The sequence below is a fragment of the Hyperolius riggenbachi genome, chromosome 7, assembly GCF_040937935.1.
Source record: "Hyperolius riggenbachi isolate aHypRig1 chromosome 7, aHypRig1.pri, whole genome shotgun sequence".
Lineage (NCBI taxonomy): Eukaryota > Metazoa > Chordata > Amphibia > Anura > Hyperoliidae > Hyperolius > Hyperolius riggenbachi.
In genome coordinates, this window is record NC_090652.1 from 136383736 (window position 1) to 136411288 (window position 27553).

General features: G+C 41.3%; 1 protein-coding gene across 2 annotated transcripts in view; it reads right to left on the reverse strand.

The window, feature by feature from the left end:
- Positions 1-27553, reverse strand: part of GRIN2A (glutamate ionotropic receptor NMDA type subunit 2A) — an 880817-nt gene that overhangs the window by 244915 nt on the left and 608349 nt on the right. For both annotated transcript variants that reach the window (XM_068244672.1, XM_068244673.1), the window contains one exon: positions 1456-1661. In XM_068244672.1, coding sequence (XP_068100773.1) covers positions 1456-1661 — 206 coding nt within the window. The remainder of the gene's footprint in view (positions 1-1455; positions 1662-27553) is intronic.

A 27553-nucleotide genomic window follows, 5' to 3' on the forward strand; every position in this document is an offset into this window, starting at 1 on the left:
CAGCATCCAACGCATGCGCGTGCACACACACGCCCCTGTCCTCCCCCAGCTCTCTTTAGTGTCTTTGCGTCCCTCCCCGAACTTGCGCAGTGCTAAAAAGCACTGACACACGGACATGGACATGGGACGCAGGGACACTTGCTTTTTATTAGATAGGATGCCGTAACAAGGAGCATAAATGCCTAAGATTTTTTGCTGGAAAGCAATAATTAAAGTGGACCTGAACTCAAGCATAAGACAGAAGGAAAACATAGAGAAATGCACCCTGTACGTATTTAGAGAGTTTAGCCTGTCTTATTCCCCCTCATCTGTGACTACTAACAAGTTGTAATTTGATCTCTTCAGCTGTGTCAGCACCTGCCATGGCAGAGAGCTAATTGGTAATCACAGGATGTTAAAAATATGTCTGCTTCCATGAAAGCAGGGATTAGATACACTGCAGATTTATTGCAGGAGTTCTGTGGGCTGCAACAAATAAATGTTTTACTGTAAAGGTTATTATGCTGTTGCTTATCATTTAGAGCAGAGAGGAAGTTCTGAGTTCAGGTCCACTTTAACCATTTCAGTGACTCATGAAACCTGAGTGAACATGGTTTCATTTCCTCTTCTGCTATATCTGGTGGCTGCCTTTCTTGGTAACCTTAGTTTGAGAGTAATGTATCACTATTTTTATTTATACCAACACTTCTAAGTCATGTACTACAATAGTTATGGTTCTTAGTGTCCCTTGTTTTTTATTTGGAAGGTTTGCCTTAAAGCGAACCTTAAGTAAAAAAAAAAAAAATGAGTTTTACTCACCTTGGGCTTCCAGTAGCCCCCTGCAGCTGTCCGGTGCCCTCGCCGTGTCCCTCCGATCCTCCTGTACCCGCCAGCAGCCACTTCCGGTTTCGCCGTCAGGAGCCGACAGGCTGGGAACGTGAGTGATTCTTCGCGTTCCCAGCCACATTAGCGCCCCCTATGCTGTTATCTGCTATGTGCTATATGCTATAGCAGCATAGAGGGCGATATTGTGGCTGGGAACGCGAAGAATCACTCACGTTCCCAGCCTGTCGGCTCCTGACAGTGAAACCGGAAGTGGCGATATATAGAGGGCGATATTGTGGCTGGGAACGCGAAGAATCACTCACGTTCCCAGCCTGTCGGCTCCTGACAGCGAAACCGGGGACAGGAGGATCGAAGGGACACGGCAAGGGCACCGGACAGCTGCAGGGGGCTATTGGAAACCCCAGGTGAGTAAAACTCATTTTTTTTTTGTTGACTTAAGGTTCGCTTTAATGGATCCTCATCTTCTACAATACCATTAATACTGCAACACATATGATAATACAATGATTGGCAGTGTTCTATATAGAGGCCTGAAGTTATTATTACAGCATTATATATATATATATATATATATATATATATATATATATATATATATATATATATATATATATATATATGTGTACTTACTTTAACCTGATGTACTTTCGACATGGCACAGTATTCCTTACACATGCTCCTGTCAGATATTCCATGTTTTCAACAATGACAAATGGCGCCTCTTCTAAGGTAACAATACTAAGATGGTTGTCATCAGGTTCGAAGTCCAGAGCTCCTGAAATCCTGGGCCATACTGGGTATTTCACGTGCAGGCTTTTATTCTCCCATTTTCCCACCTATGACATGGAACAAAAATGCATATATGAATGACTGCCTCCGCCTCGCAGTTATCTACTTTTAAGATCATTTACATGTTTTTGTATTGCTAGATCACTTTATTTCATCAAACCTGTGGTTATCAAACTGTAGTCAACGAATAATCCATTGGGACTGGGCATGAGGCAATTATAGATGAGAGTTACAATGTTCCAGCGTGCTAAATTCAGCTAATAAAAAGTTGAGCATTGAAACCATTCCCTGATCAAATTTGTCTCAGTAAAAACTGCAAATAAATGACATTTACCATTTGTTCCAGTGAATATTGCACATGGATTTAGAAGTATGCAAAAATACATACCTATGTATCAGGCATGGTTGGAAGAGCCCATTTCCGTTTCCGGGACAATTCCGCATACCGTCATACCGAAATTCCGCATACCGGCACATTCCGGCGGTATTCCGCATGTATTTTCCGTAATTTTTACCCGGACTTCCGTAATTTTCGAATGATTGTGTCTATGTTGTCTATTGTCAATAAAGTTGTTGTATATTACGGAAACGTGATTGAAAAGTGTACTTTCGTAAATTTCAGCCTTTTTTACAAAAATGCTGTTTTTTTATATGCGCACTGTTTGGGGGGTGGCGCCCAGGCGGAATTTCGCGTCCATGAGCTTGTTGTCATGATTGGTCAACTCATTCCACATCTCCTGATTGGTCAATTCATTCCGATTCCGATTTTTGCCGGAATTCCGCATTATACCGCATTCCAGTTTGACGTTTCCGGATTCCGCGGAACCATGCGGAAACCCCAATTCCAGCGTAATTTCGGTATTTTAGCTTCCGCGGAATTCGGAAGCTCATGCCTGCTATGTATATCTTTAGGTTACAAAAGCTATATTATAAATTAAAGGCCTGATTTAAAGAGACTCTGTAACACATTTTTCAGCCTTAGTTCTTCTATCCTATAAGTTCCTATGCCTGTTCTAATGTGCTCTGGCTTACTGCAGTCTTTCCTAATTGCACTGTCTCTGTAATAAATCTTATCTCCTTTCCTCTATCGTGTCTGTTGGGCTAAGGCTTGAATGTGTGGAATGTGCAGGGCTGCTTGTGATTGGATAGAAGCGATACACACCCTCTGCAGGCCCCCTGCACATATGACTCACACACTCTGTTTATGTGAGCCTATCACAAGCTGGTTAGTTTGTTTGTAAACATTGCCTAAAACTGTTAATTACAAGCCAGGATTGCAGCAGAGAGTGGCAGAAACAGCACAGAGGGGCACAGGAGAAAATAAGGAATAGAATGGTATGCTTTTTAGTGTAAGAATATTAGAGTACAGATTCTCTTTAATATAGTTGTGTTAAGCAACAATGAACTTCAAACAGATCAAAATCTACATCACAGTTTTGCAGTTTACTAATTGCTTTGAAGTTCTAGGTTTCAGACAATAATTAAGATGTTAATGTTTTTCCTGTCAGCCTCAAAACGATTGACAGCTGCAGCCACTAAAGGCTTGCTCAATAGGCCTCCCTGAAGCCTTAGAGAGTCTTGCCCAAGGACTCCTTGCTGAATAGGTCATTGGCTGTAGCCAGTATTTAAACGACTGTGCACAGTGGGCATTTGAAACTCACCTCCCAGGGAACCAGATACTGGCAGCCATTCTTCTTTTGGTCCCGGGAGGCTCGCCGTTTGTCACATGACGACAGATGGTGATCTCACTATAGGAGGACAGAGGGAGAATTGCAGCACTGGATCCAAGGGAGGTGAGTTATATGAGTTATATGCTATCTGCGGTATGATTTTTTCCAGTTTTTATCATCTAAAAACTTGTGAAAAAATTGCACCACTTTTAGACCATAAAATTTGAAAGTAATCATACCGCTCCGCTAGGAAGGTTTAGGCCCGGTTCACATTAGCGGTCGCCGACCGCTAATGTGAATTAGTGGGATTAGTGGTCCCAACTGCAGTCTCTGTATCCACGGATGGTCTCCACACGTCCACCTGTCTCCAACAATGACCCCAGAGCTTCTGCTGACCTCCCAGACCCCAGGTATTTACAGGTTGTTATCTCTTTAAGAAACCAGATCCGGACCGCAACCGTGTTCATCCCGCACGGAAAACGGATGCAAACGGACCGGATCCGGACCTGATCCGGATAGGAACCGTACGGATTAGGTCCGGTCAGGATCCGGTGCGGTCCGGACATCCGTTCCAGTTTTTACAAAACCGCAAGTGTGAACGGGGCCTAAGCAACTTTATTAACCTCCTGACATTATGAATATTTCCAGATTTAGGGTCTAAAAGCCATGCAATTTTTTCAGAAGCTTTTAGACCCTAAAAACAAGAAAAATAAATATACCACAGAGAGATCTGCAGCACCTCCTGTATATAACTCACTCAGGCTCAGAATTACCACTGTGAGCTGTGGATTTCCGGCCCGAGCCTGAGTCGGGTTAGTGCAAAGGGGGTAAAAATGTACTATACTAAGCTTAAAGAGTAACTGTCAGGCTGCAAAAGCTAATTTAAACCTCTATTCTCTATTTAGAAGGAAGCCAAAAAGGCAATACTGAAGTTAAAAATCTCTCTTACTATGATGTGTGCTGAACTGCAAGGCTCTTTATTCCCAAGCTCCTAAGGAGGACACAGGCCGAATAACAGATACTGCAAAGCATTCTGGGGCTGCCTCTTCTTCCCACTGCAGTACCTTGGGCCATCCCTCTTCATTTTCCTATCACGCCCTAAGGCTGCTTTCTCAGTGAGACCTTACAGGCTCATGTTACAGCAGATTGTAACAGCAGCCAGCACTGAAAAATCACAGGGCATATGTTCCGTTAGAGTATACTGCATGAGTCCGCTATTGTTCCTAGCCACATGGCTAATTAATATTCACTGCACAGTAGTGTTGTCCATTAGGATCTTTTTTGTGAGTGAATCATCAGGAAGCAGGCAGGACATGACACATTTGGCTTCATAGGAGACAGATAAACATGGACCCTGCCATGAGCTGTCAGGAGCATCATTCTCTGCAAATACTATATAAAAATTATGTGAAATCCAAACATGGACAGTGAAATGCATATGTAATGTGAGTACAGCCAATATTTAGCTACTGATATATGTGTTTTTTCTTCTCTGAGACCTTATACCTAACAGCTCCTCTTTAAAAGTGTATTTGTTGTTTAAATAAAAAATAGAGCTAGCTGTGACCACACACCCAGCTCCAACAAGTTTTCTCTCAGGGGATGAGCAGAGGGAGAAGTATGCACAGGTGAATAAAGAGGTCATATATTTATAATCAGTAATAAATGACCATTACTCCACATGAGCCATTCTTGCTAATATTAGAAACAGTAGGGAAAACACTTCAATCCATGTCTAAAAAGGCTAACGTCAGTGTTGGTGTTGGACATTTTCCAGTTTCCTTTAGTACAGTATGATGTTGAGTTTATATCAATACATATCAGTGATTCATCATTTGCAACTACAGGTCTATTTAGGAGACAAAGCTGGGAAACCCCATCGTGAACGACACTGGAACCGGTTCTTTGATTGCATTTTCTCCCAATGTAATGTGATTAAGGACCATCTCAGAATTAGATTTTTGCAAGAGCTTAAATGCTCACAGCAATGTGTAGGCTCAGAAGATCATTTTAGGCTTTGTTTTACTGTAAATGTCTGCAGAGTTCTGATACTCAGTTAAGAAGTCTATCAAGTGATCCTAAGCAGAAAGACTGACTACAGCTGCAGCTGCAGAGACAAAAGAATGAGTGAGGTTTGCCTTAAAGATTTTGGTTTTTTTTAGCATATGGTCACAGTGGTGCGTTGAGGTCAGTGATGAGCAAAAATACTGATATTCTTTTTTTGCATTCATTTCCGCAAACATAATATAAAATTCTGCTTTCAAGTGAAAATGCTATTGAAAATCATTTTGTAATAAAATGCTTGTGATTTTTCACATTTTTTGTGAATGTTCGCACTAAAATAAATAATTATTTGACTTCTTTGCCAACATTGCAAAAAAAAAAAAAAAATACAATGTATTTTCACAATTTTTTTTTTAAATTGAAGCTGCATTTTCGATATGAAAATGAATTTGTCGAAAATTTGCAATCAACACTGGCTGAAATGCAGTCTAAGGCCCGGTTCACATTAGCGGTCGCCGTCCGGAATCGCCGTGCCGGAGCCGGACCGCATGCAGAACGGATGGAACGGACGCACGGCATAGCAATGAAAGCCTATGCGTCCGTTCACATGCGTCCGTTTCGTCCGGACCGGATCCGGACTCCGGCATAAGACCCAACATGCGCTATTTTTTGGTCCGGCTTCTCCGGCAGCCGTATCCGGAGCGGAGCCGGACTGCACCATCCGGCCAATACAAACCAATGAGAACCGGAGAGCGCACAACACACTGGCTAAAAACCCGGATGTTCTACCCCACTTCCTATGCATATCGATTTTGGATGGGGACACATGGGCAAGCATTTTGGAGTGGAGCAGCAGTGACTTTAAACGTGCTGGAGATGTTGGCAGTATGTCGGAGGTGGAGGTGAGTGCTAAACAGCGGAGGGCCTGATTCCACAGGTCCACCTTCTGCTGACCTCCCAGACCCCAACATTTTTATTCTATTTCTACTATCTTTTGCCAAACGGATCCGGATCGCATCCTGATGAACACCTGATGCAACCTGACCGGATCCGGATCAGATCCTGATCAGAACCGTATGGTTCCGATCCGGATCCAGTCCGGATCCGGTCAGGTCATCCGGTCTGTTTGTCAGAGAACCGCAAGTGTGAACCGGCCCTTACGAACACTTTGTAATGCGGCTTGCCGCACTGCAATGCGCCACCTACACGGCGGGATGGATGCAATGTGGTATAATGACATGCTTCATTGTAACACACTGCATGCAGTACATTACTGCAAAATTGTGCTCGTTAACAGTTACAGTTAAGCATTTTTTTCATTAACTGTATGCTTCACTGTATACATCGCAACACATGGATAACAAACCACACCACTTTCCCAATCTGTTGTGTTGCATGCCTGCTGTGGGAGGGAATGCAATGCAACAGCCCCTGAGAACGTAGTCTTAATCACTTCACATACTGTGCACATGCATTATGAATCCCTGCTTCTCTGGATTGTGCTCATCCAGTTTTGTGCAGTCCAGTCATGAGTTCTGGCATGGATTATAAATCTCAGCATCATTGACATGCCTCCCCCTGTGTCTGTGCTCATACTGGAAGCCTGGACAGATGCCAGATTGCAGAAACACGGCTCTGATTAATTTTGCTGTCTGAGGTGACTTTTATAGCTTACCATGTTGCTCAGAAGAGGCAGTAATGAGGTCAAAATAGCAATATAAAATGGTGTATGTGTTGATAAGTAAATAATACTATTTATTAGGGTGACTTAGATGAAGATCAGACTCTATTTAGTAGCCACTGAAGCAGAAATCCAGAACATTTCAAAGGGATTATAAACTAGGTTTTACAGCTGTAGAATGAGTAAGACTATCCACTTATCAGGGCATGTACTGAACCATTAGCAACCAAAACATAAACAGTCTTATTCTCTGCAATCTGTTACAGGTTATTCAGGAGCTTTATGTTTCCTTTCATTTTCAGTGCTTTGTATAATGAATGGCACATAAACATGGCTTCCAGTATAAAATTCAGACTTGCATTGACTGTCCCCCGAGCATTGGAGAATATGGAGTATTGTTTAACAAACCATTCCACACAGATCTGCATTAAGGCATCTAACTGTTGTACTGACCTGACCAGAGACCCGTGAAATGCGTTGTCTACATATTAATCATGCTTAAATAAAAATCTTTTTCCTACCCCTGGTGTCGATCCTTCCAAGGAGGTACGACACCTCATTTTACCGTACACCTCACATACCTCATATACTGTATATACTCAAGTACAAGTCTAGAAATTGAGGTCTGAGTCACTTCATAAAAGTATAGGGGTCAACTTATACACGAGTCACGGGCAACACTGAGTAATGTGTGTACTATTAGTGACATTCCAATTGGCAATTTACCCAGTGCTAAGTGACACTGATAAAGGAAATGCCAAGACAACAAAGGACTTAAAATCCTGGCCTCAACAATTAACAAGGAAAGGGGCAGGGGAAAATACTGGGCTGCATAAAAGGGAGTGAATAATTGCTGCACTTGGGGGCCTGGAGGAGGTATTGGCTGCACTTAAAGGGAAGGTTCAGCCAGGAGCTAATGCTCCTGATGTCATTGGACATCCTCCGGGCTGTACTGCGCAGAACTACTGCACATGTGCAGTACAGCCTGGAGGGCGTCCGATGTCGTCAGCGCGCACCAGTGACACGCACGTTGGAGCGCAGAAGAGCCCGACCTGGCAGCCGGCCTGGCCAGGTCGGGTGCGCCACCGAAGAAGACCGGGAGCCTGCGGAGCCGCGGCGAGGGCACGTCCTGCCTGCCACGGGCTGGAGGAAGCCCCAGGTAAGTGGATTTGGATTTTTATTTTTTGAGCTCCTACGTGAACCTTCCCTTTAAGGGACAGGAGGGCAACTGGTGCCTAGTCTGTCAGAAACAAATGGAGATGGCGCACCTGTCTCTTACTTCTTCCGTTTCATTAAATGTGGAACTGTATAAAATGTCTTGGGATACCAACAAATACTCTTAGAATTTACATACACAACTTGTAGTCAAATTACAATTGTCAATAAACAACTTCCCTAACTGAAACAAGGAATCGACACACTATAGGGCCAATGCGTTAAACGCTGCCTGGTGAGTCAGATAATCGGGCAATGATAACGTCAACTGATTCAATTACAGTTAGGCCCATGCATGGTGTTAAAAACTTGCTTGGGTCATTTTATTGCCTAGCAGATTCTTTACACTCTATCTTTTTCCAACTTTTATGCTTTCGGGAAGCTATACTTCCTGTCAGACATAAAAAAAGTGATTTGCGTAAATGGCAAATGCGCTGTAGCCTTTTTGCAGTGATCGTGATGCCATTGTTGTGCTGTTGAAAAAAAAATCGCCAACATTTTGTGCCACAAAATCGCAATCACTTAATGATTGTAATTGCGTTTTGCAGTGCAGATGTGAACCAGGCCTCACTCCTTATCTTGATTGCTACACTTATCTGTTACTAGTGGGTCCTATTTAAAAAGGAGTATTAAATTGGAAGTAACTGACCTCTGCTATTATCAGTGATATTGCAGCACATCTCCCTGCATTTATCAGGTTACGTATACAGCCATGATACAGGAAAGGTCAGCAGACAAAAGTGCAGTCATAAGTAGAGTAGGTCAAAAACCTTAAAGGACACCTGAAGTGAAAGGAATATGCCATATTTATTTCCTTTTAAACAATGCAAATTGCTGGGCTGTTCTGTTGATCCTCTGCCTCCTCTGTGAATCAGACACTACTGATGCATGAAAGATCAGCAGGACGCCAGACAGCTGGTATTGTTTAAAAGTAAATTAATATGGCAGCCTCCATATCCCTTTTACTTCAAGTGCCCTTCAAAATGAATTCAAGCATTGTTAAGTAGCGATAACCAGCAGAAAGAGAGATGGGCAATGTTTTCATCTATTGACTTGGTATTATTACTTTCAGAATAGTGGGGGCAGAGCAGTTCAGGCAGAGATGGCATTTATCACTTTTTTGTTAATACAGAAATCCTTAGCTTCACAGAACAGCTTTAAGAAAAAGGCAGGACTTAATAATAACAGAATAAGGTAAATAAATAGAAAAAATAGTAATAACAATAATAACTGCGATATATACATTCCTCATCTTTATCAATGACTTATAAAAAAGACTCATAAGTGACTATTATCTTGTTCACTTTTCATCATAAAATCTCAGCAAGGATATATATTAGTGGGCTAAGATCTGTCTATTACCTTTTTTACAGCTGCATATGAGTGGCACTCCTAGAGCTGTATAATGTCAACTAAATGACATTGATGGTGAGAAAGGAGAAATCTTTCTCTTCACACACCACCAATACCCTTGCTCATCATTTGCAGTTGCGCTTAGTGGTTTCATCTTGATTTAGGACAAATCCCAGCATAGATGAGACTATTGGGCAAGGACAGGAAGCAGCTGTTGCTCTCTTCTAATCGCACATATCTACAGAGAAAATGTCATGAGCACTAAACACTATTTAACCATTCGTACACATAAAATCATCAAGAGTTGCTTACTGGTTAGCAAGGGTGAGCAGCAATTCCACAGAACTGAATCTGTGGTGGAAACGGCAGTAGTGCAACAGACAGATACTACTGCAGTGTCAGTCACTGTTCCCAGTCGTCATTGCAAAGGCTGACTTCTTTTTTTTGGGGGGGTCAACAAATATTTAGTGCAGCTTTATTTATTGAACATTGTCTGACTCAAGTAATCCAAGGGGATTCCTAGCTGAAAGAATCAAGGTGGGAAAAACAGTGCAACTTCGCCCTCTGACTTTTTAACCCCTTACTCCATAAATAGTACTGGGGGTGGGTGTGGAGGGGCCCAAACGTAGGTAATGTGATAAAACAAAAAATAATAATAAGGTAGAGGGAAGTGTCTTTACCACTTCCGATAGAAGAACACAAACCACAGGGTTAATGTAAAAAGATTAAAATATTTATTCAGCACGATTAAAAGGACAATGCTTTTCACGGGCTTCAGCCCGCTTCTTCAGGTAAATACAACTGCCTTTAAAATATGGTCACTTGTATTGACCTGAAGAAGCGGGCTGAGACCTGTGAAATGCGGTGTCCTTTTAATCGTGCTGAATACATAATTTAATATTCTTCTATCTTCTATCTGGAGTGGTAAAGACATTCCTCCCCTTTATTATTAATGTTTGTTTCACTGCATTACCTATCTTTAGGTGCCTCCACCCCCCAGTACTATACACACCTTCTGGGTGTGGCGTTATCTACAACCAAGAAGGACCAACCAGGAGTGTGACCATTCAGTTCCAGTAGGACCTGGAATACCGAACGGGGATGGTTATTTCCCCATTGGCGATATACGGTGTTTGCAGGGACTTTGTGAGTATAAATACTTTTGTACTACAATCTAACATCTAATACCCCACAATACTGGACCATTTGGCTCCTGGTCTCTCCTTGTCATACAGGTGACCATTGTATCCCCACAGTGACCACCTTTGTTGCTCCATAAATAGGCTGGCACTGGCCAGGAAGACCAAATTGACAAGCACAGGGTTTCACTTGCCATACAATATTTTGAAAAACTTTCATTGAAGAAGCTGAATAGAGAGAATAAATTTACTCACCCAGTAATCTGAGTAAGTACTAAAGTGTCCCATTGCTAAAATCAAGTGCCCCTGTCTGGATACAAGAGCCCCGTGCTAATATGTTTACTCCATTATTCACCCCTTTACAAACTGACTTCAGAATATCCATCCAAAGCTATATTTGGAAAATGTCATTAGACAGGATCCCCACTATCATCTGATATCACTCACTGTGGGTCTTTGCTTCACATATACTGTACCTAAACAGAGATGTCACTGGTAAAGGTAGTTCCCATCCAGTCATGTTAAAATCCCCAAACTCCACCCACCCACAGCCCTTCTAACAACAATGAACCCTAACCCTAAGGTGAGCATCTACAAATCAGGAACGCCTCTGAATGGCCATTGGCCAAGACTAGGTAGTCAGCATCTGATATCGCTGGACTAATAAGTATCCCTGGTCATATATAGGAATTAGCTGCCAAAGGCTACTTTCCTTTCCTTCTTGATACAACCTACATGATTAATGCATCCATTATCACAGCACATTTATTGCAGTTTTATTATCCTCTAACAAATTGGGACAATGTGCTGCAAACTGTGTGTCAGGCCAAGATTACATTTAGCTTACTGTGACTAGAATGTACTTTGATGTTTTTAAAGAATCTGTTGGATTTACTTTTAAAGTGGACCTGAACTCTTGCATAGAACAAAGGGAAAACATAAAGAAATGCACCCTGTATGTATTTAAAGAGTTTAGCCTGTCTATTAACTCCCCCTTATTTGTGTCTTATCTCAAGCAGGGGCGTAGCAATAGGGGGTGCAGAGGTAGCGGCCGCATCGGGGCCCTTGGGCCAGAGGGGCCCCGAAGGGCCCTTCCTCAATTGCAATATTAGCTCTTTATTGGTCCTGAGCTCATAATAATCACTTCTACATATACTTTGAATAGTGGTAATCACTAACAAACTGTTCCCCATCCCCTTCTTGCACCTCTGACATTGTAGTTGCCATTGGCAGGTTTTGGTGCGCCGTATCAATTGTTATGTATAGAGTGCTTGGGGGCCCCATTGTAAAACTTGCATCTGGGCCCACAGCTCCTTAGCTACGCCACTGATCTCAAGTTATAATTTGATCTCTCCCCTGTGTCACATAACTGCTATGGCAGAGATGGCAGATAAGCTCATTATAAATCACAGGATGCTAACAATATGTCTGCTTCCCTGAATCAGGAAGTAGAAACAGTGCAGATTTATTGCAGGATTTGTATCAGCTGTAAAATGAGATATGTTTTTAATTTAAAGGTTATTATGCTGTTGTGCATCTTTTAGAGCAGAGACGACATTCTGAGTTCAGGTTCGCTTCAGTAGACCTCTTAATGGACCAGTGTACAAGAGGATTAAATACTAAAGTTATTAACAGTTCTTACTAATTATGACTCTCTCCCTTGAACCTGATTTTGAGGGAACATACAGTGTTTCATCCCAATCCTTAGTGGTGTAGTTCATACAAGTTACGGAGAGGAGAGTATACAGTAATTGTCTTGTTTTGCTTTATTTTTCTACCTTGGGAGAAGCACTATTTATAAATCTGGATGGTTTTCAATGTGACAACAACAATATGGGAGCCCATTGGTAGGTCTGCTGTCATTATTTTAATCACAGCATCCAAATGATAATAATTTAGTGCTGTTTGTTATAAGTAAAAGAAAGTACACAATGTTTCAGTTCTCGTGTCCTACTTATCAGCCCATAATTCAAAAAATCATTTGGTCATTGCAATTTCTATTTCTAAAATATTTAAATCTAACCTCCGGTGCAAAACAACATACAATAAATGATTTTTTTTTTAACAATAATGAAGTCAAGATAGAGAAGCCGTGTGTGAAAGACATAAAAGGATAAAGATGAAATTGGGCCCAAGGCAAGGTAATAGTCTTTGCTTGCTTTGCAGTTGCCTAGTAGATGATCCTGTTCTGGGGGAAAAGTAAGAACACTCCATGATTCAACAGTTTGAAGAACCACTATCAGTTCCTTGAGGTTTCAAGCATGTATTTATGCACAGTTCTTTTAAGCACCCACCACAGCATTTTTGCTAGTGTGCTTGGACTTAGACTGGGCCTTTGCAACACCTTGATTTTTTATTTTTCAGCCATTCTATTGAAGACTTGCTGGTGTGCTTGGGATCATTGTCCTGTTGCATGACCCAGTTTCTGCCTAACTTAATTTGTTGAAGACAGAGATGGCCTCACATTTGAGGCAGGGAACACACTTGTCTTTCAGTTTTCTGTGCACGTTTTCCTGCATACTTTTTCTGCACACCAAGTGTGTTTCTATGCAGGAAAACGCGTGCGTTTTTTCACAGCAGCTGATGTAGTTGATAGAGAAAACTGACAAAATGTGCAGAATCATGATGCAGAATGTCAGGGTTTTTTCTGCGCGTGAACAACATATTAAGTGTGTACTAGCCCATTGATTAACATGAGTTCTCAGTTTTTCTGTGCAGAAAACGCGCACGAAAACAGTAGAGTGTGTTCCCTACCTGAATCTACAATGGGGGGTTCATGGTTATCGGTTAATTTAATTACTGTAGAATGCCCATGTTCTTTGGCTGCAATAGCTGATATGAGATGTTTGGACTGATATGTTATTTGGTTTTCACCAAATGTGATGCTGTGTTATCATGGCCAGACATCTCTACTTCAGCTTCAGTTTCTAATCTAAGATCATTCCTGACGTCTTTCCTCCTTAAATGACAGGTGCAAGTAAAAAAAAAAAAAAACATGATCTACTTACTTGGGGCTTCCTCTATCCCCTGGCACCTTATCTGTTCCTCATCGCAGCTCCAGTGTCCTGGGATCCCCTCTGTTGCAGATGACAACCTTGTTATTTCATCTTCTGCACCTGCATGAACGTGTGGCTGTGCCGCTCACGATTGCTCGCAATTATGCTCACATGGCCAGGAGTGTTCTGCGCAGGCTCAGAAGATGGTGACCTGGAGAAGTTGGCATCTGCAATGGAGGGGATCCCAGGACACTGGAGCTGCGATGAGGGACAGATATGCTGCCAGGGGCTGGAGGAAGTCCCAGGTAAGTAGATCCTGTTTTTTTTTTTTTTAAACTTGCACCTGTCCTTTGACATTGTTTTATCAAACACCTGAATGCTCCAGACAAGCAAACTGCCCAAACTTCTGTTTTTATTTAGGTTATGATCACAGTAGCTGATAACCAGTTGATCAAGTGCATTTGATTTGTGGTGATTTGATTAGCAGCACCTGGCTAATACCTACTTTCTTTTGGAAGTGGTAAGTTATAATTACTTTTTCATAAACTATGTTTGCATGTTGACTTAGTCTTGTTAAACAAATAATTATATAACATGTAATGTGTTGTTGAATTAACATAATTTTATAGCCCGCTGAAGTCCAGATGATATTTTTATGATGTCATGATTCTGCGGTAGTTTGGGAACTATCATAGGTGTCCATGCTTATAGCCATAATTAGCAACTATAAGGGCAAGTTTGGGTGCCAGAGCTGCCTGATAAAGTAATGGGGGCCAGGGCCTCCTGCAATACAAACTGAAGCTACAAATAGCATGTGGGAAGCCACAACAGATATTTAGCGGTGGTTTGGCATGGAATTGGTGTGGATTGTAGCAAGGCGACAGTTAAGGTAGGCATCAGCTGGGGGGTTGGTAAGGGTTAGGAATTTTGTGGTGGGGGATCGGATAGCGTTAGGCATCAGTTGGAGGCTTTGTTAGGGAATTAAAGTTAGGCATTGACAGAAGGAAGGCTTGTGCGAGAACAGGTCTAGGTAAGGTGTTAAGTAGTGGAATATTGTCATTTTACCGATATTCCACTAGCACCTTTCCAAATTACCGTGGCACCCTTTTTAAATGTACACCAGAGTTCCTGCTTCCAAGTTGCAGGTAACAGGAAGATGAGCAGAATACTCCATGGAGGGTCTTTGTAGCCTCTGTAGCAATCTGTATGTGAAAATGCCAAATGGCCCCACCACGTTCCAACAGACTGCAATACATTTCTGTTCACAAACTTTGAATCGCCAATGGAGAAGAGAATGACGATTACACTTATCCCTGTTAATTTGAACGAGACGGAGATTGCTCAGCACACACAGAAACAATTCAGAAGAGAAGCAGCTCTATATTTAACATGAACAATCAGAATGGCTACATGTGAAGCAAGATGCGACCAACCACACACAGTACACATATTGTGTGCTTTCTTTATCTCGCACTGGCTTGCTGCTCTTCTGCTCTGCAATGTCCCCTACAACAGCTACTCACTTCCCTCCCAAACGCCCTGGAGGAATACGATAGCAGTTAGCTCAGCTCTGGCACAGGCTGAACAAGGATTTAAGCATTCTCTCTGCAGATGGTATGGTCAGAATTCCTGTCAGTAATGGCAAGCAACAGTAACATAAAGAGCTTTAGAAAGGACACTTTGCCAATTTGTAAACATAAAACAAAAAGCATCATTCAATTCAGTAGCAAAACAGATTTGTTTATGTGAATGAAGCAGGGAATCAGTTTCTTTCTCATAATGCTGCTGTTAAGTGTAGAAATACAGAGAAAGGTATTTTGAATATACAACATTTGACACAAAATGCACAAAGCACACATACATATGTATAATAATCTGTATGCCTTTGAGACAACCATGCTATTAAGCTCTATTTATTCTTTTTTTTTAAATATAAACAACCTCCATCTGTACATAACCATTTGCTAGAGAGTAAAGATTAGCCAAGTTTCACAGATGAATGCAACTTGGCTAGCTTGCAAAATTATGGAATCCAAACCTAGTTTGCAAGGCTATAGGTGCAGAAACCATGCTGTGTTAAACTCATATACCATTACAACCCTGTTGTTTGGTCAGTTGGCCAAATCTTTACCTTTCCTCGAATAAATCATGGGGAGGGGGGGGGGGGCTGTGTATGGCTGACATTGTGGTGAAACTCCCCCCCCAGTGTGATGTCATGACCATGGCCCTGATGTCCTGACAGTTTGCTGTCTGTGAACCTTGTTGCATTGTGGAAAATAACAGCCAAGCAAGCAATAGTTACAGTAAACGAACATTCCGTACAGATCACCTGGCAGAACTTAAGATGTCCCAATCAGCAAGGCCAGATTTATACTTTTTTCCACCCCTAGGTCAAGTATGTTGGAGCCCACCTTCCATGTATATCAGTCCCCTCCCATGCAATGTGTAGCCCTCTCTTCCATGAGTAAAAGCCATGTACTGCAGCCCACTTCTTTCATGTACAGCTATCTAGGGCAGCCTTTCTCAACCTCTTAAACCTGGAGGAAGCCTGAAAATAATGTGTGGATCTCAAGGAACCCCTGAAAATATTTTTTGGATCTCAAGGAACCCCTACATTTATTTTGCAGGAGGCAGGGACTTTAAAAGTAGGTGTGGCTGTTTATTTCACTACCCCCTTTTACAGTGCCCATCATTATACTGTCTCCTTATTCTAGTGCTTTTTATTAATGTGCTCATTATTATTCTGATCCCCAATTTTTGTGCTTCTTTTTACAGTATCCCCTATTGTAGTGTGCTCTACCATACTTCCTCCACGATGGGGGAAAATGCCAAGGAACCCCTGCAGAGTCCTCAGGGAACCCTGGTTAAGAAAGCATGCCTTAGGGAAACAGCTTCACTTTTTCATATGTTGCTCCCCATTTGTAGCATTCTCGCTCATATTTAGCAACCTGTAACGATTGGGGAATTATTTCCGTGGTCAGCGCACAAGATGCGCGCTGACACTGCGGAAATCCTCCACAGAACCCAGCTTGGGTGCAATACACCTGTAGAGGGCAATTCCCATCGTCAGATGGAGCTGTGGAGTGCAGACAAACACAGCCCCTGCCACAGATGCCAGACAGGAACTGCACGAGTTGAAGGAGCGCAGGGCAAGACAGCCCCTAAAGAGAGAGAGCACAGAGAGAGAATGTATATGTGTCCACCAATCTAGTCGCCATTCAGCGACGGTGAAAACACAACAACGGAACCGAAGTGGGAATGCAATCGCAAGAGTGGCGATTGCCAAAAGTGACACAAGACCGAATTAGACAGAGCACAAGTGTAGCAAGAAAGACATAGCAAATAACAACAATCAGAACATCAAGGAAAATAACAAACGCTAGCTAAACACGAACACCGCACTCATTCGCAACAGCGAACGCGTTTAATACACGATCACCGCGCGTTAGGTGCCCAGTGATAAGCGTGCCACCCTAACTAACCAATGTAACACAAACACGAAATAGAGACCGCAAACGCTTGCTACACGGTTACCTCACCGAGCCTACAGCAAGCATTCGTACCAGACGAGACAGACAGAAGGAGCAAGTCAGAAGGGGTCTCGCTGTGATCCTCTCCCCTGATCTGATAAACCTCTGGACTTTGTATATGTCGCTTGTGGAGGAGCCGGCATACCAAAACAGACTAGATGGACAAAGGACAGATTCAATAGGGGTAGAGTAGAAGCACAACGGTTTTGGCTGTGTTGAGGACCAGCTTGTTCTTGCATCAGTGAAATATTCGGTCAAGCTCCTGGCAGTAGGCTTGCTAGTCATTCTTGGTTACATGGCCAACAATGGTGGTGCCATCTGCAAATTTAATGATTTTAACAGTTTGCTTTCATATGTTTATACAAAGTTTGTCCTGTTTCTCATACATAAATTCCTTAAAGGCATTTTGCACACGTGATCAGATATACCAGAATATTAGAATCATGGGAAAAGGTGCCTTGTATTTTGTACTCTTGTACAAGCCTGGGTGTCACAAAGAAAAACCAATAATAGAAATTAAATGTATTCATCGGTTAAAGACTGTAGATACAGGTTTGAACAAGAATAGCCTTTTTTAAGGTGGTATGATGTTTTTTGGTATTTGGTAAATGGCACATTTCTTTTCAGCCTACAACAAATATTGTATCGTAGCTAACTTGAACTCTTATTTATGATCTCCCCATGTCAGCCTGAGTCCTCTGTATGTGAGGGTTAAAGTAAACAAAGAGTCTTATCTATTTGTCAAAAATTAGCAAACATCCTTGCAAGAACCCTTTTGCTACCCTGTAATTGAGGTAAAATGTATTTGTATTTGCAAAAGAATCTCTGTACTTACTGTTAATGTTTATTGTGTATAAGCCGTGTGTTCTAGTAACTTGTCATTATACAGGCATAGAGTCTGAAGAAGTCTTATTAGCTGAAAGCTTACTCTTTTTCTTTTAAGTGAGACAATAAATAGTTTCATCAACCTGATTCAAAACATCTTGTTTTTACTGATCCCTGACATAGTACAATACTCTACTGCAATATCAGTAATGTCAGTGTAAAATGAATAAACTGCCATCTGGAAGGCCGAGGATGGAATTACTGAGTGGGCAGAATAAATCTTGTCAGGTAAAACATTTATCACCTTTGAGCCATGGATTTCCCTGCATACTTGTAGTGCTCCTTTAAAAGGCACCCTCATCTTTTTTTTTTTTTTTTTTCATTCAGTGAGAGCTCTCTTACATGTTGACACAACAGTCAGTGAATTATTGATCTCTCTCTTTCTGTAGTCTTCAAGGTCACTCTTGTGTCAGCAACGTGTCACGGGAATGTCTCAATTATTTCTGATCATAAAAGCAGGTAGCCTTTGTTCTGCGGACAGAACTTTAACTTGTAAACACTTCCTATTTCTATGGTTAAGGAATATTAGCGTAACCATTGCATCTTCATGTCATATTATTATGAACACCTACAGTACTTCCTTGAATTCTGAGTGTAGAATAAACACTAAACGTCGAACAAGCCATGTATTTTGGGCTCAAAAAATAACATGTTATGTCCCAACTGCAAGTGAAAGTATATTCACAACAGTAGAGATGGCCCAAACAGTTCGCAGGCGGACAGTATCCGGTGCATTTTGGTTGTTCGCGGTCTCTGCAAACTGCGAACATATGGCGTGTTTGACTCATCCCCTATACATCATCATGGAGTCAAACTCTGACCCCTTACCTCACAGTCAGCAGACACTTGGCAGCCAATCAGCTAGCATCCCCTCCTGGACCCCCCACCCTTGTATCAAAAAGCAGTTCCAGTGGCCATACTGGATTCATTCTCTGCTGGCTGCTGACTGTTACTGAGAGCAGGGTCAGACTTGCTGCAGATGGGTAGGAAAAGCATTAGCTAGGCCTGTGGTCTTATTCCTGACTCACAGAGGAGGCAGCCCAGGCAGAATGGGAGGCCGATGGGTAGGGAAAGCATTAGCTAGGCCTGTGGTCTTATTCCTGACTCACAGAGGAGGCAGCCCAGGCAGAATGGGAGGCCTCTTCTGGGGGTGAGGACTCAATTGGTTACTTGGTTCACCTGGGCCAAGCAGCACCTTTGCTTTACAGCAGGGAAAAATCCACAGTGATTCACCTTGTCAGCAGTAGGTTGAGCTCAAATTTTCTCCAGTCACTTTCATATCAAAATTACTGTATTTTTAGGAGAAAAAGTCCCTGCGTCTTGTACAGCAAAGGCAGGAAATTAACGTTGGGGATTCCCTGCCTCTGTGTCTGCTCCCCCCATGTGCCTCCACTCCCTCCCCGCGTCTCCTTACCCCGCCGGGAGTGTAGTGGCAGCTGGCTTAGGGCCTGTTTCCACTACACGCAGATTGGATGCAGAATGGATGCAGAAAAACTGACTTCAATGAATGCCTATGCGCCTGTTTCCACTAAACACGATTTTTCTGATGCAGATTTTCCCATAGGCATTCATTGGAGTCAGTTTTTCTGCATTCATTCTGCATCCAATCTGCATGTAGTGGAAACAGGCCCTAACCTAATCCACCATGCCCACAGGGATTGCAGACATCCTTCTCTTACGTGCAGCTCACTCTAGTCAATGGCTTGTATTGCTGACGCAATCAATACCAGCCAATCACTAGGGGAGCCTTGTGGAGGAGAAGGTTGTCTGCAATCCCCGTGGGCATGGCAGATTAGGTAAGCCAGCTGCCGCTACACATGGGGAGCAGGGGGCAGGAGACACGGTGGGTTCACACCGGGGCAGAAGGGGACGCAGGAGGACACATGGGGAGATATGGGGGACACAGGAGGACACATGGGGGAGACATGGGGATACAGGTGGACACATGAGGGACACAGGAGGTCACAAGTGGGATACAGGAGGACATATGGGGAGACACAGGATGACACATGGGGACACATGGGGGATACAAGAGGACACATGGGGATACAGGAGGACACATGGGGAGACATGGGGACACAGGAGGACACATGGGGGACACAGAAGGACACATAAGGGAACACATGGGGAGACAAGGGAAACACAGGAGGACACCATTTGGGGGAGAACATGTACAAGTTGTTTCTGGAACATGGACACATCAGGTTTAGTGTATATTTTTTTCCCCTGGTTCTTGCCTTCTAAACCTAGGTGTGTCTTATATTCCAGAGCATCTTTTACAGCGGAAAATACGGTAACTTTTTTCCTGATGTAAAACTTTGGGAAGTAATGACATTTTAACTAAATAACCTTACCCACTACATTCAGGGGTAACTTAAACCATGCTTTGCATTGTGATTGGGTATACATTAGAGGAGAAGACATTTCTGACTGTAAGTACAAATTGGGTTTACAATCTAGCAGCATACATTTTCTAGTTCCTGTGCTTGATTGCGGCTGTACTCCTGAAACACATGGCAGAGGATGGCTCTGTTTGGTAAATGTAAATGTCAGCACTTATTAGTCAGTTGTTGTTCACACTTTGTTGAAAGTACGGCAATCCTAAATTATTTCAACAAGTGTCCGAAAGGTTCCCAGCAGACTAAAAATTGTCACTTAGTATTGATGTCTACATTCCCAGGCGCTTCTGTAGTAATGCATGTGCAGCTTCTGTCAAGGATTCAGGTACAATGAAATAGTGTCGGAGTTTGTTATTTGTAAAACAAGCCAAATAGATCAGGATCTTCCTCGTGAACAACAGAATCGTATTTTTTGTAGCACACATCGTCCTTTGTCACAGTCTTTTCCATCCATAGCTTGAGGTGTTAACCTCTTTAGCGCCGCTGTATCGTGTATCTACGCCCCTGTGGACTTCACTTCAGCACCAGGGGTATAGATGCACGTATTGCTCTGTCCCTGCAGCTCTCGCAACTCTTCCCTCCCACCCCCACGGCAGAGTACTGATTGGTACTCATGCACCAATCACTGTGCCAGAAGTGAATGATATTCTGGCATCAATAAGTTGCCGATCGTCATTCACAGCTCTTCACTACTTCCTGAGTACTGTTCGGTACACAGTATAGTATGGGGACATCTAGTGGGCAAAAATAAAAATTCACCTACAAATGTTAATGAAAAAATACCCAATTCTAACCTCTTATTTCCACCTCCAATCTACTCTTTAGAACTATAGTTATTGTGAATTCTAAAAAAAAGTGACAGCAAAAAAAAAAAGTTACCCTAAAGACTCAGCTTATTTAATATGTATGTTAATATGTATGTCATTAGGGTGCATTACTTTTGCAAATTAGGGCTTGCAATTATTGATCTAGTATAAAGAAACGCAAATGGAAAAAATACACCTTTTTTGTGAAGCCAGCAACCATGACATCAAGCTTAGTGTGCATTGTAGACTTGGGGAAGTGATTTTGTGTTTTGAACACTCTCTTTGAAAGCTGAGTAGTTTTACAAGGAAAGAGGGGTATGCTACAACAGCAGACCATAGCTTCTTGCTGTGGAATGGAAGCCTAAGTGCTCCAGTATATATGCACATTGTCTAAGATTTATTTGCCTACATCTCATGGATTTGGTATGCACTTTTATTAACTTTCAATATGCCACCACTCCTAGCCAGAATATAAAACTAATGCAGGATAAAGCTTTGTTGACCTCAATATTTTGTTTATGAAGTCATAAAATAGTTGTCAGTCATATTTTCGTAATGTCATACAAAGTACCATAACGATTGGGTAAAACGTATCTTTGAGAAGGAAAAGATTTCTGCACAACTGTGTCAATCAATGTGTGCTAGGTCACAAACATATATACATCTAGGAAGGGTTATGACCAAAAAACAGCACCACATACATGTATAAGCAAATATTACCAAAATTTTATTGAGAACATATTAAACACTATATATAAAAGCATTAAAAACACACCTGTAGGTCAACCTCATATATAAAGCAGAATCATCATGACACCTACAATAGATGGCACTTGTATATAATAATCAATATTCAGTGGCACTTGTTCATTCATGTGCCTCTGATTTCGGGTTATGCACTTTATACTTGAATGTGTACACGAATGCACTTGTGTAAATATACTTTTTTGTAATATTTTCTGCACTATTCACTTTAGCTCATATGAGCACGTCTGAACCCGGGTTCTTCACTGTGGGAGCTCTTATTTGAGCACCATAGGTGAAAATATTGATTATTATATACAAGTGCCATCTATTGTAGGTGTCATGATGATTCTGCTTTATATATGAGGTTGACCTACAGGTGTGTTTTTAATGCTTTTAAATATAGTGTTTAATATGTTCTCAATAAAACTTTGGTAATATTTGCTTATACATGTATGTGGTGCTGTTTTTTGGTCATAACCCTTCCTAGATGTAAAACGTATCTTTAATAGCCTGTATTCCTTTCATCATTAAAGATGAACTCTAGCTGGAGCAGCTTTACCACTGAATAAAGATAGCTAAGTAAAAGTGCAAAGATCACATTTCCAAGATAGAGTATGCATTTCACATCAGCTTCAAGGGCACTAGTCATAAAATAAAACGTAAAGAGAAAATTTACTGAAAGTAACTTAAAATTGATTATATTTGACAACATTCATTTATACATTGTGTGTTGTTTGTTCAGAAGTAAGCCGAAACAACACCTGGTCTCCCAGAATGATCTGGGACAGAATGCTGCATAACTGAAGAAACATCACTAAGAAGGCGGGGTTACAGCAAGATCTACGTATAGGAAGTATTTCTGATGCTGAAACCAGGATAATTACAATAAAATTGGGTATCCTGAATAACATATTACATTCTACTATACTGTATGTCACTGCAGTGCTTTTTTTTATAAATATATTTTTTATCGATGATATTGCATATTATAAATACAAAAACATTTGTAATCAATTTCAAAGATATTACCAAAGTCCCATGATATAAGTGGACTATTCTCCATTTCTTAAATCCCAATCTTTATTTAGTAATCTTCCACTGAATATAGGCCAAAGATTAAAGATAAGATTCTAAAAACAACTACATATCAGGCACTTACATCTATTTTTACATCGCTTGAAATTTCCACCCCCTATTCTCCCCATCACAGCTATTGCGGGGATTCCCGTCCACCCCATTTTAATACATTCATTTATGTCTTCTTTAGTCTTTTCCGCTAAATCTGCCCATTTTTGAAGATGTTGGTCAAAAATCTTATTTTGCTTCTGGGTTTCTCTAATAAGGGAGTATAGCCAGGATAGAGATTTATTTTCTTTGAGGTTAGCCAAAAGATTGGTAAAGTGCGAATTAATTTGGATTTTACCTCCTTTGCCTAAAGTTTCCTGGCAGTAGCTCATCACTTGGCTATAGTAAAAGGCGTGATCTGAAGGAATTTTTTTATGAAGGACGGCTTCCTGGTAGGAGATTAATCTACCTTCAGGGTCCAATAAGTCTCCCAAACTATCAATACCCAATGTTGCCCATTTAGAGTAGGCCTTATACATATTCCCTGGAGTAAAACTAGGATTACCTCTTAGTGGAGTCAGTGTCGAAAGATGTCCAGATAGGCCATACTTTTCCCTAATATCCCGCCAAGATATTAAGGTGTCCCGTAAAAGAATATTTTGTTTCATCTTAGGTGGTAAAGCTTGAGTGGAGTATGTAAAACACCCGTAAGAGAGAATGGCTGAACTAATGCATAATCTACTTCAGTAGAAGTATAGTACTTAGTACCTCTAATCCAATCTCGTATATGTCGAAAGATTGCCGCAAGATTATAACTCCTCAAACTGGGAAAGTTTAGACCTACCTGGGGGATCGTAGATTTCAGCTTAGACAATGCTATTCTTGTTTTTTTGGACTTCCATAGGAAACATATAAATACAGATTCTAGATTCTGGACATCTCCGTGTTTAAGTAAGATAGGTATAGTTTGTAAAGGATAGAGTAATCATCCAAAACTGAACATTTTAATTGACTGCACTCTACCCATTAATGAAATGGGGAGAGGATCCCATGTTTGTAATTCTTTTAAGATTTTTTGGATTAAAGGTGAATAATTTAAACCATATAGTTGATCTAGCTGTCTAGGTATCTTAATACCCAGATACTGTAGGTAATATGGGCAGATTTGTATTTAATTCCAGAGCTGTCCAAATTAGGATGAGGAGTGGTGATGGATGAGGAGTGGATCTGATAAAAATAGAAGCTCACTCTTTGAGTAGTTAATGGCAAAGTCGGAGGAGGCTCCAAATTTCTTAATATGAGTTCTTAAATGAATGATGTCTCTCTCCGAATTTGCCATAAATTCCATAATATCGTCCGCAAAAAGCATAGCATGGATTTTCCCCTCGAAAATATTATTCTGGTAGAAAGACCTCGAGAGAGGCTCCAATGCCAAGTTGAAAAGGAGTGGGGACAGGGGACAGCCCTGCCGTACACCTCTCTCAAGACAAAGAGGTTGACTCAACCTATCTGGTAAAGAAATTTGAGTTCTGGGGGAAACATGCATATTCTCAATATAAGATAGGAAATTGCCTGAAAAACCAACCAAAAGCCCCCAATGCCTTTATTAACCACAACCATTACACACTGTCGAAGGCCTTCTCTGCATCAAGAGCCAAGAAAGCCTCCGACAGCACACCCCGGCTTATGAGCCTGCAATATTCCATAGTAGCCAATGTCTTTCTAATATTAGTTACAGTGCTCCTGCCCATGACAAAGCCAACCTGAGAATTGTAAATCAAGGCTTGTAAAAATTGTGATAGTCTATCTGCTAGTATTTTAGATAAGATCTTAAAATCTAAATTGAGCAATGAAATTGGTCTATATGATGACGGGTCAATAGGATCTTTTCCCGATTTAAGTATTAGTTTTATGAATGCTTCATTGGCCGTGTCTGGGAATGAGCGCTGTTTGTAGATATCATTATAAAGATGAGCCAAATACGGGGATATTTCTGATTTTAATAATTTGAAAAATTCTGACGAAAGACCATCAGGGCCAGAGGCTTTACCTAGTGTCATATCCTTAATGATTCTAGTGACCTCTCCAGCTGAAATATCAGCATTTAAGACCTTGATAGTGTCCTCCTCCAAAGAGGGTAGTAAGAATTTGTCTTGGTCATCTGCTTGTCTAGGTTGTGAAAGTGTTTTTTTTAAGTTTTGGAAGACTTCAAGTTTTTTTTTTCCGGTGTAGTCTGAATCCTTCCCTCAAGATTTCTAACCATCGATATAACTGGAGAGGATCTCCTACCTTTGGCCAAGTTGGCAATGCGTTTCCCCAATTTATTGCCCAATTTAAAAAATGTTGCTGCTCCATACGATCTGTAAATTCTATCGTACTTCTCAATATAAATGTCACAATTATTTTTATCCTGCAACCATGTTTCCCTATTAAGAGTAGTGGGGTTAGTTTTAAATTGAATATGTGAATCCCTGGCTTTTTGGCAGGCATTCATATAATTGGTTAAAGCTTTTTTCCTATATCAATTAGCGTAGGCAATAATCTGACCTCTAAGAACTGCCTTTGCAGTTTCCCAGAAGAGGACAGGTTGTTTTGCATGTTGTGCATTTGTACGCTGAAATTCCCTCCACCACATAACCAATTCATTTCCAAACTGCATTATATAGGACAGTAGGAAATCTCCATGTATTACCTTGTTTTTTATGGGCAAGTCGTATAGTGGTACATACTGGAGCGTGACCAGATATCACCACAGCTTTTATAGTTTATTCTTGTAAAGATGTTAATGTGTTTTCCGATACCAAAACTAGATCAATACGGGAGTGAGTATGGTGTAAATTTGAATAGTGGGCGTAATCTCGATCTATTGGGTGGAGGTGACGCCAAGCATCCTTTAAATTTGTAGATTCGAGGAACGTTTTTTACATTTTTATCCTGCATACTGATTTTAGATTCAACCTGTTTAGGTTTTTGCCTGTCCTCTTCTGGGTTGGGAATTGCGTTTAGATCGCCTAAAGCTATGCATCGCATATGTGAAGGGGTTTTACAAATCTCTTGTCCCAATTTGAGTAGGTAAGACTTGGTTGTCATATTTAATTTGGACTCTAATCCATCTCCCTTCTGTTAGGTCATGATCATGGGACAAAATTTGCGCTTGAAAACCTCTGCAAATTAGTAAGATGACTCCCGCCTTTCTTCCCTGTGAAGGAGCTCCCAATGCTTGGCCTACCCACATTTTGGAGAAAAGGGCTATCTCATTATCTTTTAAATGAGTTTCCTGTAGGATTGCTAAATCCACCTTTAATTTTCATAAGTGTCTTACAACTTGCGAACATCTAAAGTTCCAGGTCACTAATTTCATGTAATACCTGAGAAACGTATGGCTTCAGTTTGCTAAAGCAATAATTGAAGAGTCTTGAGACATTTCCTGTCCCAGCAAATAGGGAACGCATTGGGAGTTAACCTGTGAGAGGGGGATCAAATATTTATTTTTCCAATTCAGGGGGTGGGGAGTTGTCTGCTAAGAAGCCAGTGCCTGATAAAGCACAACAATAACATAGGGGTGCAAAGTATAACCATACCTAATTCGCCCCCAGAACCATTTTTTTCCCTTCATTTTCAAATTATAACCTGCAACCCTTATTGGCTTCCCTTTTTCCGAAGGAGAAAAGAGCTTTGGGCAGTGTAAAACCAATCCTTTGGGGATAGGAGTAAACGACTCCAATAAGAGCCATATGAATAAACAAAACAAGATAATGAGCCTGTAAATCATGATGATAATATTACAACAAGACATCAAAGGATTCTTGTCGTTCCGGATACCATGTCATCCATCTGAAAAGTATCAGTAGATTAGCAAAACTACATTATACAATCAGAGTCATCGACTCTTAAATTTTTAATTGTTGCAAAAGAATATAGAAAGGAACACAAATAATAAAGAACAATGAAATATGGCATGTGCACCCCAGTGAACAGACATCATAAGAGAACCTACTGGCCCGAGGACTTTTAAAGCGAAACCAGATAGATCAAAAAGAAATCATCTCTTTCCTCAGTCATCCCATCCTGAAGATTCCTGGCTCAGGAGGGGTTCTGCAGGCTTATCCGGTGAATGGGAATTTCTTCCTTTGGGGATTTTTGCTGAGCTTTGGCTACGGGATGGGGAACCTGCCGCCTACATCAGCTTAAGGTGGTTCTCTGCCTCGGTTAAGAAAGTAAAAGCCGTTGAAGATTCGTCATCAGTGTAGATCACCAGTGTCGCTGGATAGTTAAGGGAGAAGCGGACTTTGTTTTGAACCAGCTGTTGACAAATAGGATTAAAAGTTTTCCGCACTTTATTTAACTCCGCAGAGTAGTCGGCAAATAGCAAGAGTTTTTTGCCTTCCACTTCTAGCTACCTTAGGTTTCTGTAGGCTCGCAGAACTTGCATTTTTTCCGAAAAGTCTA